The 12,148-nt window shown below is 47.3% G+C and overlaps 4 protein-coding genes across 4 annotated transcripts; 3 read left to right on the top strand and 1 right to left on the bottom strand.

Moving 5' to 3' along the window:
• Positions 1-572: 572 nt before the first annotated feature.
• On the bottom strand, positions 573-1,955 carry EDB91DRAFT_684949 (Acireductone dioxygenase). The gene is made up of 4 exons (XM_041328089.1): positions 1,768-1,955; positions 1,038-1,295; positions 894-958; positions 573-841 (listed from the first exon to the last, which is right to left on the bottom strand). Exons 1-4 carry the CDS (start codon positions 1,884-1,886, stop codon positions 678-680), a joined length of 606 nt encoding a protein of 201 aa, XP_041181662.1. The 5' UTR covers positions 1,887-1,955; the 3' UTR covers positions 573-677.
• A 90-nt stretch (positions 1,956-2,045) lies between these two features.
• EDB91DRAFT_1045993 (S-adenosyl-L-methionine dependent methyltransferase) lies at positions 2,046-3,893 on the top strand (the record flags this gene model as incomplete). Its single annotated transcript, XM_041313226.1, has 11 exons — positions 2,046-2,122; positions 2,180-2,239; positions 2,294-2,369; positions 2,423-2,433; positions 2,487-2,561; positions 2,611-2,684; positions 2,733-2,953; positions 3,005-3,105; positions 3,164-3,233; positions 3,285-3,374; positions 3,435-3,893. The coding sequence occupies 11 exons, from the start codon at positions 2,046-2,048 to the stop codon at positions 3,891-3,893; spliced, it is 1,314 nt and encodes a 437-aa protein (XP_041181661.1).
• Positions 3,894-6,415: 2,522 nt separating this feature from the next.
• On the top strand, positions 6,416-8,792 carry EDB91DRAFT_1217017 (uncharacterized protein; the record flags this gene model as incomplete). Its single annotated transcript, XM_041320843.1, has 12 exons — positions 6,416-6,606; positions 6,660-6,904; positions 6,956-7,013; positions 7,065-7,093; positions 7,147-7,304; positions 7,364-7,443; positions 7,496-7,548; positions 7,606-7,646; positions 7,695-7,811; positions 7,865-8,137; positions 8,210-8,422; positions 8,477-8,792. Exons 2-12 carry the CDS (start codon positions 6,815-6,817, stop codon positions 8,790-8,792), a joined length of 1,428 nt encoding a protein of 475 aa, XP_041181660.1. The 5' UTR covers positions 6,416-6,606; positions 6,660-6,814.
• Positions 8,793-9,560: 768 nt separating this feature from the next.
• EDB91DRAFT_684860 (armadillo-type protein) lies at positions 9,561-11,488 on the top strand. Its single transcript, XM_041328088.1, has 10 exons — positions 9,561-9,735; positions 9,790-9,909; positions 9,971-10,093; positions 10,141-10,257; positions 10,308-10,436; positions 10,487-10,759; positions 10,807-10,920; positions 10,971-11,087; positions 11,139-11,237; positions 11,288-11,488. Exons 1-10 carry the CDS (start codon positions 9,633-9,635, stop codon positions 11,368-11,370), a joined length of 1,278 nt encoding a protein of 425 aa, XP_041181659.1. The 5' UTR covers positions 9,561-9,632; the 3' UTR covers positions 11,371-11,488.
• Positions 11,489-12,148: the final 660 nt, after the last annotated feature.

Raw genomic sequence — 12,148 nt, 5'->3', positions numbered from 1 at the left:
TTTAGTTCGCCCCGCCTGAATGCACGACCAAGGTGATGCGGGGACCCGCACTGATACGACGATGTGAATATTCAAGCCTCAACCTGTTGACAAGGCTACCTTTCAATTCTTTATCATATCATAAACATATAGATCTAGAAACGCCTACCATTCTTCTCTTGGATCCAGGCGACTCATAACGGAACTGCAAGGCACAATTCTCCGTACTGCTACTTACCAGCCGCTTCCACATGCAGGCCAGCTTTAGCAAAGGCAAGTATGCTCTCATGTCGGGTATCTTTACCATCTCCATGTTTAGGCAGGACATAGTAGCAGACCACTTGTCCAAGATAGCGGCAGCCTGGGAGTCTTGTTCTAAAGATCTGAGCATGGTCCATCAATATTGTGCAGCAGGAAATTATGTAACTGTGAGTCATCGATGGCATAAAACCGCGATACTCGGAACTGTGTGGCAGTTTCCCAGTTAATACTGCTTATCATTAGTCTTCCCAAGCCAAACCTTGACAGAACTAGAATTGGCGTCTAATTTACAAGATACATCATATGCTCAACCATAGGCATGTTGATTTACTGGACCTCAATGCTCTTCAAGTACTCCAAGCGGTAGGTATTGACATCCGTTTCGTGACCGCGGTTGTGCGCAATCCACTTAGGCTCATCCTGGAGCGCAAGGACGGTCAGAATACAACAACGAAAACAGGCTGAGAGCAAACCTTGAACAGTCTCATGGTCCTAACGCGGTTGCCCATATCAAGGGTGAAGCGGTGGTAAATGCCCGCAGGGAGGACCAAGAGGTCTCCGGCACTCATGTGGCAACGAATCCAGGATTCAGTAAAGTGTTCTGCATAGCGTTAATCTCGCACGAAGCTCCAATGTTGATGTGGGTCACATACCACGTACGTCAAAGAAGCCGCTGCCTTCAAGAAGGTATCGGATTTCTTCATCTTCATGCATGTGCCTGAGATATCAAATGTACAGTATTAGTAATGAGTACAGCTCTCGAGACTCGTCGGGGGAGCAAAGAAGTCAGATCTTACTCGTGGTAGAAATTCTTGATCTTTGTTTCATATTCATCGCCAAGGCCCTCTTTGCTGATAGCGATAATGTCGTGGTTCTTGTAATCCCTTTCCTTCGCAATAGCAGCAATCTCCTGCTCATACTTTCCTTCGGTATCAATGGGAATGTGCCAGTGCAGGACGCCAATAGACCTCAAAACCTCATCTGGAACTTCCATGCCAGAGTCATGTGGGAGACGTTGGTCACCCTCAAGGTTGTCGAAACGATAAGCACGCATGCTATTATCAAGTAAATATCAGATAAGACGGAAGATAGATGATTGAGCTCAGAGAGTTCAGACGATCGGCATGAGGAAAGGGCAGCTTTATATGCGAGGAAGTCAGCTGACACCGCAGCTAGTTCACTTGCACGGGGAGAAGTCTTATTCGGTGAGCAGCTAATTCCGGATGGTAGTGTCCACTGGATCAAGCCCGGCTGGCTGTGGATGCTCTATGATCCTAAGCATGACATGCATCAAGTTCTGAGGTGGAACAAGTGTTCCGTAGTACCGTGCCGAACGCATCCGGCGGCCGGCGCCCTGACCGAAATGTTTTAGGCATTAATATTGGCCACCCTCGAATCAACTGCAATCAATCTGGTGATACAGGTCTGTGGGAGACTCCTCCAATTCTATATTTGTTTTCCGCGTCGTAGGTGAACAACAAGTAACAAATATGCGACAGAAGGAATTCGAGGAGAGTCAAAACTCACGAGTTTAAACTGAAGGAACGGAGAACATTTGCAAATACTGTTTGTCTTTTGCACACTACCGATTCCTGATCTTGCCCAAAGTTACTTACTCTGGGAGAGGAACCCGGCGGGGTCATCATTGACCATACAAAGATACCGGGCACGGGGCGGGGATTCAAAGAAAGGTAAGTACATTACAACAAAAACGACCTTCTCGCTTTTGTCTCGCTTAGTAAGCTGCTAAGTAGTCTGCATTCAATGGTTCCTCTCATTCTGAAGTCTTCAAGGAATCAAATTACATGCACCCTCGCAATCCGTACAACGAGCCTCTTGATTTCGCTGACCTTGCGAGGCGCTACCCTCCTCTCAGGCCACAGTACGCGGTTGTCAGGCGAAAGCCTCAGAGAGATACTGACCTTTCCATGTGATTTAGTGTCTTTATCAACCATACAGGGTCAAGCACGATAAACTTCAAAAGCCTTCCAGCGCAAAGGTGAGTGGTGGAAATTTTATGCTCCGATTGTTTCCCATATACCAATGATGGCAGGCGTTTAACAGAAGCACTCTTTCATCTCGACTATGGTCTTTCATTAACACTACCAGATGATAGGCTCTGCCCCCCAGTGAGCCTCGTCGTCACACTCTTCTGTTGTATCTCACGCCAGATGCACTTTAGGTGCCAAACAGGTGCTTTCATTTCTCAGAGAATTGATGCAGGGAGGCTGAAATTTGATCAACAGATTAAACTACGTTCTTTGGCTACAAGACATAGTGAAATCCACTTGCGTTTCCGACACTGTCAGAGGGCTTGACATGTGCGTCGTACTATCACGGGTTAAATTCAGTGGTGTAAACACAACTCAGTGGCACTGGCGCTTCAGCAATCTACCCGTTATTGGCTTGTCGTATTCAGCCTACTTGGAACTTCATAGCTACAGGTAAGCACCATTGGTATGCTTTTGAAATGTGACGTGGACATACATTAGATATCGATGGACGGTCTGTTCAGTTCGCCCAACAAAACATCACTCAGAATTCCATGGAAAGTCGCATTATTGTTCAGCACGTGCCGGCTGATGGTGCTATTCTTCAACCATTACTTGCAAGTTCGATGAATTTCGATTTCACCATGTGCAACCCGCCTTTTTATAGTAGCGCCGAGGACGTTTCTCGTTCAGCCGAATTTAAGGAGCTTGGTCCGAATGCAGTGAGAAATATGGCGTTCATGATTGTAAGAGAACCTGACTAATTGACTCAGGTTTGCTCCGGAGCAGAAGTGGAGATGATAACTCCAGGAGGAGAAACAAGTTTCGTCGCTCGGATTTTCTCAGAGAGCCTACAGTTGACGACGAAGTGCCGGTGAGTTGGTCACATCGACAACTCAACCGTTCAGATGTACTAATCAGTATGCCTCTAGGTGGTATACTTCTATGCTTGGGAAAATGTCATCAATTCCTGATATTGTTTCCCTCTTTCGCGAACACAGTGTGCGTGCGTTGCGGAACTCCGTGGTCTCCTATCTGACTAGGACATGTAAGGTAGACAACTATGCTATAACGGAGTTTGTCCAGGGTCGAACACGCCGTTGGGCCATAGGCTGGTCATTTCAAGATGCCAGGCTTCCAGACGTATGACTTCCGGTTGACTTCTAGGCCGTTACGCAAGTTGTTTATTTTATCATTGTCTAGACCTTTGCTCGCATCTCCAACCCCACCCTGCAGAATATGATGCCTCCTCGAAACACGCTTCATCGCGTGTTTCCGGGCGCTCGATCTGTAGACATCCTGGCAATCGCTTTACGGAACGTTCTTGCACTTATTGACGGCGTATCGGTCGCATCTTCGGCTGCGCCTGTGGCTTCTAAAAATTCATCTACCATACTGGTGCATGCCCGAGGGAACACCTGGTCCCGCGCGGCACGAAGGAGAAGACTTCCAGAAACAGTCTGCGCACAAGAGCCACAAGTCCTGCATTGTTCGATTGAATGCCACGAACCCTCATCCTCCTATATTTTGAAGGACGATATTCCATGCGAGATTGTATTCACCTGGGTTGAGGGCAAAGATCGGTCGGTCTTCGAGAGCTTTGCTAGTCATGTAAGCCGAAAAGTCACTTCTACCCTACAAGAGTCTGGGGATGTCTTATGATTTGAAAAAAAAAAAAACATTGTACGTAAATTGTGATATCCCATGCTTGCACCTCGCATGAACGACTTTGTCCCAGATTTTTGGTGTCTTCGCAATGCAGCCTTATTATGCATCCACTCCTGTTTACTGCGTGTCGTGTGTTCGTAGAAAGAGAACAAGACGCCCAACGTTGCTTCTGACCTAAGGCTCCTGTGCATTCTTGCTTTGTGCCACCTGCTCGGCTCTCGAACAGGGTGGGGCTCATATTACCGATGTCTTACAAGTACGGTTGTGAACATCTGGGCTGTCACTGATGTTTCACAAAATATTGCGCGTAATAGTGAGTGTTTCAAGACAACTCGTTGCTTAATATCTCATAAAAACCGCAAAAGAATTTACGCAGTGAAATAATAGATGCAGACAAAATACTGGCTGACAGGCTCAGTAGTCATTATCCTGCCGAAATTCGACGTGTGACTACTGCGTTGACATCTTTATCATCTTACCGTAAAAAGAAACGCACGTGCACCAGCGTGCACCTCATTCCGTGATGAAGCTAACGACAACATCAGGTAATATACGCCAGACAGTTCAGAATATGCCTGCATACCAAAGCCTGGAGAAGAATCCTCTTCACTACTTAGACCAGCATCACAACCCCCACGACCGTGGTCAGTTGTTCTGCAACATTTGTTCTCGTCGTGCTGAAGGTTGCTCTAGATCTGTATACCTCTGCAGCCAAAGCCATTGGGTCGATGATTGACACATTTGACACATGTGACGATGAAGATCGCAGAGCAAGTAACCTTTGAGGAGCAACTACGAAGAACATTAAAATATAGGAAACGATCGACAATTTTAATTGGCTGACTACTATAGTAGTGCTTATTTTAAACTGCGTGAGCTACCCACTTAAGTATTGCCTGAATGGATCCTTGAGGGCCTGTACATAGGATATAGTACGCAAGAGGCTCCAGGTAGAATTCATCAGTGAACAGCCTGCACTCTACAAGATTATTGTTTTTCATGACAGTCACAACCCATCTGCTGAACAACGAAATAGGAGTGAAAGAGACTATGTATCTTCCGTGAAAGAACTCTTTGTGATCCTCTTCCTCAGTGGCATCGAGACCACCTGTAGCGACTCAGCAGTCATCGGCAGTTCGGGAGCAATCGACCAAAGGCCTGCTAAGAATACCAAGAACCGCTCCGCTGATACAAGCAACGCTGCAGAATATATATACGGGTTAGAGCGCAGCAGCTACGCTGGAAATGCCATATCGTGTACGGGATGTAGACTACGGCGTTCAATATGATATGGAAGTCGAGTATGACAGGAGTAAGGAGGCGGGATACGAGGGGAGCAACGGAGTAGCGCGACCACAACTCGCGAGGCTTGAAACAAGAAAGTGCGCAGAAGACTGAATGTCGCACGGATGGGAATGATCTGCGTGATGGGTAGTTTAGTGCTGCTGTCGGCAGCAAAGACGCGGTCGCGGTGGACGTCATATTGGACAACGTTCGAATGTTCAGCTGTCAGCAGTATTAGTGTCAGTGGGAGCTCATGAAACGCACTATGTGTACTTCGACTGAGTTCAAAGTTAGAGCTGAACCGTACAGAGCCGCGTGAGATTTTAAGTTAGTGCCCAAGACCGCACCTAAAAAGTTCGAGGGTCCGAAACGTGCGACATGATAGATAAAAGTTTTCAACGCTCGACTGACTCGAGGTTCAATGATCAATGATCTCGATTAACGTTTGCAGAGGGCACAGACAAATTCAACGTGGCCGTTTGAGGCAGGGCAGGTCTACTACATATTCGGTTGCGCATAATTCAAACCCAGCCAAACCCTAAGATTACATGCACTTCAGACTGTGCATCGGTTCCTCAGTCTGAAATCCCTCTTGGGAATCAGATTGCATGTATCCTCGCAATCCGTATAACAAGCCCCCTAATTTCGCTGGCTTTGCCAGGCGCTAACCTCCCTGCCTCTTGGGCCACACGCCGTTAGGCTACTGGCTGGTCATTTCAAGATGCCAGGCTTCCAAAAGCAGGATGTCTTGTTGACTTCTAGGGCACTACGCAAGTTCTTTATTTCATCATTGTCTGGGCCTAAATTTGCATCTCGAATCTAACCGTGAAGAATATTTCTGGAAACACGCTGCATCAGGTTTCTCCGGGCGCTCGACCTGCAGACATCTCACCAGCGCATCTTATGTAACTTCTGAAAATTCTTCTACCATGCTGGTGCATGCCCGAAGGAACACGTAGTCCTGTGTAGCACGCAGGGGAAGACTTCCAGAAACAGTCTGCGCAGATCAAGAACCGTCAGCCTTGCGTTGTTCGATTGCATGCCGAGAACCCTCAAGGCCTCATCCTCCTATGTTTCAAAGGGTGACATCCCATGCGAGCTTGGATTGAGGGCAAAGATCGGTTGATCTTTGAGAGCTTCGCTAGTCATGTAAGCCGCACAGTATCTACCCTACAAGAGCCGTGGGGATGTGTTCTGATTGAAAAAAAATGTACGTAAGTACATGCTTGTACCTACGATTCCGTCTCAGATTTTTGGTGTCCTCATGCATCCTCACGATTGTGCCCCTGAGCCCTTGCACATGCCGGTGTCACGTGTTCATAACCAGAGAACAAGACGCCCAACGTTGCTTCTGACGCCAAAAATCATGCGCATACTCGCCTCAGCTCCTCGGCTATCGAACAGTCATGAAGTTGGTAACACGGTGTGCAAAATAGCGAACTATTTCACCCTAGATCTAGTGTGACTCTTCTTCAGCACGCCAAATATTTCATTAAGGATGGCGTCTCCTGTACTATGCGGAGCACTCCCGCATGCAGCCCATGTGCAGGTTGCCACACCTCCTTTGGCATACTCTGTTCAGCGCAATATAAAGCGCCTTGATACCAGAGAACATCTAACATCCAGTCAGTATGATAGCAGACCCAAACGCCTTGACATCGGGGAACAACCCAACCAATTCATCTTCACCTAACACTCGGACGTCAGCCAGTTCATCTGAGGTACGATACTGGGACCGAACTCAGCAGCACACTTCTTAATATCGAGTGCAGACATCGTGTAAATGTCCCACTGTCGATCCACCAGGGAGAAATCTGATTATCTGCATCGGTGCGCGTTTTAACTTACAATTCCAGATGAGTCGATTGTTCAAGTCTACAGATGGGACATCGAACAAGTTTGGTGATAAAGTAGGTCGCGCACGCCTTCTGCGATGATGGGTGATGACGATAACCGTACCCAGAATACCAATATTGTCGAACTATACAGCAAGATCATCAAGACTGACACACAGTTAACGTACTACAACAGTGGTGTAGGAACATACTCCAGGCCCTACGGTCTTACACACACACGCGTGGTGGAGCACGTTTCGAGTATCTTGGACCTGGCCATTGCTCAGTAAGTTTGTTGGATTTTGACCCTGCGTGGCTCGCGGTAACGGCCTTGAACACGTGAAGTAATATCAGCAAAAATATCATGCACGCCTATGAATGGCTCTCAGACAAATACAAGATTGGTGATAAGATCTTCCTGTTTGGTAAGTCCCCTGGATATTGCATGTAGTTAGCCATACTAAAAGTCGAGGCCAGGCTTTTCAAGAGGTGCATACCAAGTTCGTGCGTTGGCAGGAATGATCCACGAAGTATCTATCGACTGATCTGTGGTCTACGATCTTTGATGTTCATTATTCTTTCGATAGGTGGGGCTCATATTACCCGGCAACCGAGAACAGATCCCCCAGTGTGTATATCCGATCATCGTTCTTGACTGATCAGCTGACTTCAACAGTGCCTTCCAGCTCTACTCAGACATCAATAGTGGGAGGCCCAAGGATAGGGAACTTGCGAAGGAATTCAAAGAGTCGTTCTCGAGAAACAGCGTAGCGATACATTTCATCGGCGTATGGTGTGTATTATCCCCGAGTGCGACCATATTATCATACCTGATGCCTCACTTAGGGACACCGTTTCATCTGTTGGTGTAAGGAAGGCCAAGAATTTGCCGTCCACCGATACATGCGATCACGTCTGCTACTTTCGCCAAGCACTCGCGCTAGATGAGCGTCGAGTGAAATTTCTACCTGAATATGTCTATGGCAGCATGAGCGATCGATCGAACTGGGTCGAAGATAAACCATCGTCATTTTCCAAGGACGAAGATAAACTGTCGTCATCTCCCAAGGGCCAAGATCATATTAAGGAGGTTTGGTTTGCTGGTAGCCATTCAGATGTGTATGTATCCTTTGTACCGGAAGGCAATCCTCTGATAACTTGTTTCAGAGGAGGTGGAAGGAGGGGGACGAGCCATCCCCTCGACTTCGAAGACATGCCTCTACTATGGATGCGTGAAGAAGCCCTCGACGCAGGGCTTCTGCTCAATCCTCCCAAGGTAGCTTTCAAATATGAAGACTTCGAGGAACCTAAGATCACCGACTCTTTAACCTTCCTGTGGGGGCTACTTGAGGCTTTGCCGATCAGACGTCTTCGCTACAATAACTCCAAAGAGGACACGATATGGTAAGTTGCGACGTTCCTCCCTCCGTCTGACTTACATATTGAGTACACGTGTAGGCCGCATCTTGGAAGAGAGCGTGTCATTTTGCCCGGTCAAAAGGTCCATGCGTCGGTTCTGTTTCGTACTAACTATCGGTCGAAAGCAATTTTCTGGAGAAATCTTCAGCAATGGCCTGAAGCAATGTACTGGCATAAAGCCTCAGAGGAGCAGTTATCGCGACTTGGTCCTTCCTGGGAACAAGCTCCTTTCAAATACTCGACTGCTGAAGCTCTCGTTGGAATCCACAAGAAAAACAACCTTGATTACGTCGATCGCTTGGCATTCATGTGTTCATTTGGTGAGATGCCAGATGGTTGTAACTTGCTGACCTGATTTTATGTGTTCCAGACCTTGGAGTCAAGGCGGTCAAGAAGGTCAATGCACTTGAGACGCTAGAAGGCTTGCTCGGTATCGACAACAAACCTACCGAAGGCGTCGAACCTGCAGAAGATAAGGAGGAGGGATCCCCTGTAGCGAATCCCGAGCAGGACAGAGGTGCTGATAAGGCCAAAAAGGAACCCGATCCCCGTCTCGTGCGCCTGAGCGCATTCGTCGCGTACTGCGAACTTGGTATGTCTTGTCTCCCCATCACCATCTTCTAATTCTCAGAAACACACAGGCGAGAACAAAGACATGATCAAGGAACGTATACTCGACGATCTCGATGTTCCCGGCATGCTCGAGGACCCAATATACCAAGGCAGAGCTTGCGCAGCCTTTCCAGCCCTTTGTGAGATCAGAACGCTAAGAGATAAGCTCCTTAAAGAAGATCTGATCCATAAAATAATCGAGCTCTGTCGGACGCCCGGAGAAAACAAATGCATTGCAGCGAGAACATTGTCTTTCCTTGCCCAACACTTCGCTAGTGAGTTTCGTTATGTCTCTCCGTAGATTCAAACACATGCGATTGAACTGCAGATGAAGCTTGTCCCATCCTTTCAACGCCCGAGTGCATTGATAAAATTCTTGCTATGTTGAAAGAAAAATGTGAGCTTTCCCCTCCTAATCTACTATTCTTCCTAAGATGTATGCCAGCCGAGGTCGTTGTCGCCGCTGCATTAAGGATTTTAGAAGCCATGTTCAGAGTAGGTCAGGCCTAGCGTTCAACAATCACCAATATGATATTCTAAAATTTCGTGCTCAGAGAGCATCAAGGAGGATACCCTGTCTAAAATGGGGAAGGAACTTGTCAAAACGCTCAAGACGCTGATGAAAGGTCGTGATTTCTTCGTTACTCCGGCCGCGGTAGCTGCATTGTGCAGGATTTGCTCCAATGGTTCAAGTACCCTTCCCATTCCTGTGATCAAGTCTGATGCTCTTTCGAACACAGGCCAGCTCCGTACGGAGGCTATACAATGCGGTGTCCTTGCCACATTAATTAAGCTGTTCAAGTCCGATGATCATGGTCTGAGTGGGGGACCGCGTGGTTTAACGGAACTCGCTGAATTCGGTTCGTATCCGAAACCATGTAAAAATACCCTGCTAACCAGATAATTTCTTCGATTATTCAGAGGACGTGCGTGATGAGCTAACAAAGGGTTCGCACATCGACACGCTAGTCAAGTTTTCGAAAAGCAGGAAAGTAGAAAGGAGCAAAGAGGCCACTGAGGAACTCACAAGGCTATCAGAACACGGTGTGATCTAACGAATATTTGCTCCAGGAAAGCTCATATTGTCCCAGATACACTCCGCGAACAAATAATTGATAGAGGAGGTGTGGAAAGCATAGTCGATAACTTGGCGAAACCAGACCACGCATTATTTGCTGCGCACGCGCTTTTGACTCTCATGAAACACGGTGAGTGCTCCGAGGCATTTTGTTAACAAGTTTGAATGGGTCACATTTAGACGACGCCAAGGCACGGATAATGAACACTGAAGTGGACCTGCACCTACTGCAGATGGTCGAGAAACGCATTTTTGACGGAACAATTCGCCGAGAGGGCATGGTCATCCTTGAGGAGATATTCGAAAATGGTTTGCACATTCAATATTTCCACAGCTTCTTGGGTTCTTATGAGCTGCAGATGACCTGCGATCTATGATGTTAGCGCCAAGGCATCAACTGTCACTCGATAATAATGGTTCCTGGAATTTCCCCGGCACGGGTGCACCCTGGCAAAGGCTGCCCAAGAAACTTGCCAACTGCATCTTGGAGAAGGTAATACACGGATCGCCGACCACTGTCCAACAGTACCAAGGAAATGTCATCGGGATTTTGCACAAGTTGCTTGAAAACACTCGGCTCGACTCAGTCCAGAAGAGCGCTGTGAGATACCTCCGCGTTATTGCTAATCATAGTTGGTTTGGATGTTGCTATCGAGAACACAAACTGATGGATACACAGAGGACGCACTCTCGTCCATGGTTGGCGTCGGAATCGTAAAAGCTCTTGTGTGGTGTATCAAGGATGTGGACATCCGGATTGTCAATGATGTTTTGAAAAAGATCGCGGATCATCGTGAGTGGTTCAAGACAACGAGTTGCGTGGTGTGCTGATGAAAACCTCAGCTGAATTACGTAGTGAAATAATCAAGACAGACAAAATTCTGGCTGAGATGCTCAGTAGTCATTATCCCGCCGAAATTCTGCGCGTGACTGCCGCATTGGAATCTCTATCGTCTTGCGGTAAAAATTCATTTGATTCCGAGATTTATTTGAAACTAACAACACTATCAGAGGATATACGCCGGAAAGTTCAGAGTATGCGTGTGTACAGACAGCTTGAGAAGGATGCTCTTCACTACTTGGATCCGCATCACCACCCCCACGACCGTGGTCAGTTGTTTCGCGACATCTGTTCTTATCGCACTGAAGGTTGCTTGTAGATCAGCATACCCTTGCATCCAACGCCATCAAATCGATGATCAAGACATTTGACGAAGAAAATCACAGAGTAGCTAACCTTTGAGGAGCAGCGAAAGCTTCGACGATTGCGAAGAACATTAATCATTAGAGTACGGGATACTAGTCTACTCCCCTTCCCACTTCGGTGCACAGGTTGCACTTACTTATTATGAACTGCGTGAGCTGAACCATAGCTGACAGTTAAGTCTGAAATCGTATCGCCTGAATGGATCCTTGAGGGCCTATCCATAGGATATAGTACGCAAGAGGCTCCAGGTAAACTTCATTGGTGGACAGCCTATGCTCGATAAGATTGCTGTTTTTTTCGTGACAATCCCAATTCGTCTGCTGAACAGCGAAATAAAAGAGACTATGAATATTCCGTTAAAGAACTCTTTCTTCTCCTCTTCCTCGGTCGCATCGAGACCACCTGCAGCGACTCAGCAATCATGGGTGGTTTGGGAGCAATGACGTCATTTGAGAGTGCGACCAAAATTCTGCCAATAATTCCAAGAACCACTCCGCTGATGCAAGCAACAGCGCAGAATATATGGACGGGATAGAGCGCAGCAGCTACGCTAGAAATGATCGTGTATAGAGGGTAGACTGCGGCGTCCAATGCGATATAGAAGATGAGTATGACGAAAATGAGTAGCGAGTGCGACCACAACTCATGATGCTTGGGACAAAAAGGTGCGCAGAAGACTAAAGACTGAATGTCGCACGGTGAATGGGAATGATCTGCATGATAGGCAGTTGTGTGCTGAGCTACCCCATGGCAGTCGGCAGCAAAGACGCGGTCGCGGTGGACGTTATATTGGACAACCGTTCACGTGTCAGCA

This window comes from Suillus paluster, assembly GCF_016628075.1.
Source record: "Suillus paluster strain FC165 chromosome Unknown EDB91scaffold_6, whole genome shotgun sequence".
Taxonomy (NCBI): domain Eukaryota; kingdom Fungi; phylum Basidiomycota; class Agaricomycetes; order Boletales; family Suillaceae; genus Suillus; species Suillus paluster.
The sequence above is the reverse complement of the archived record's forward strand: the minus strand, read 5'-3'. Positions and strand labels throughout refer to the sequence as shown.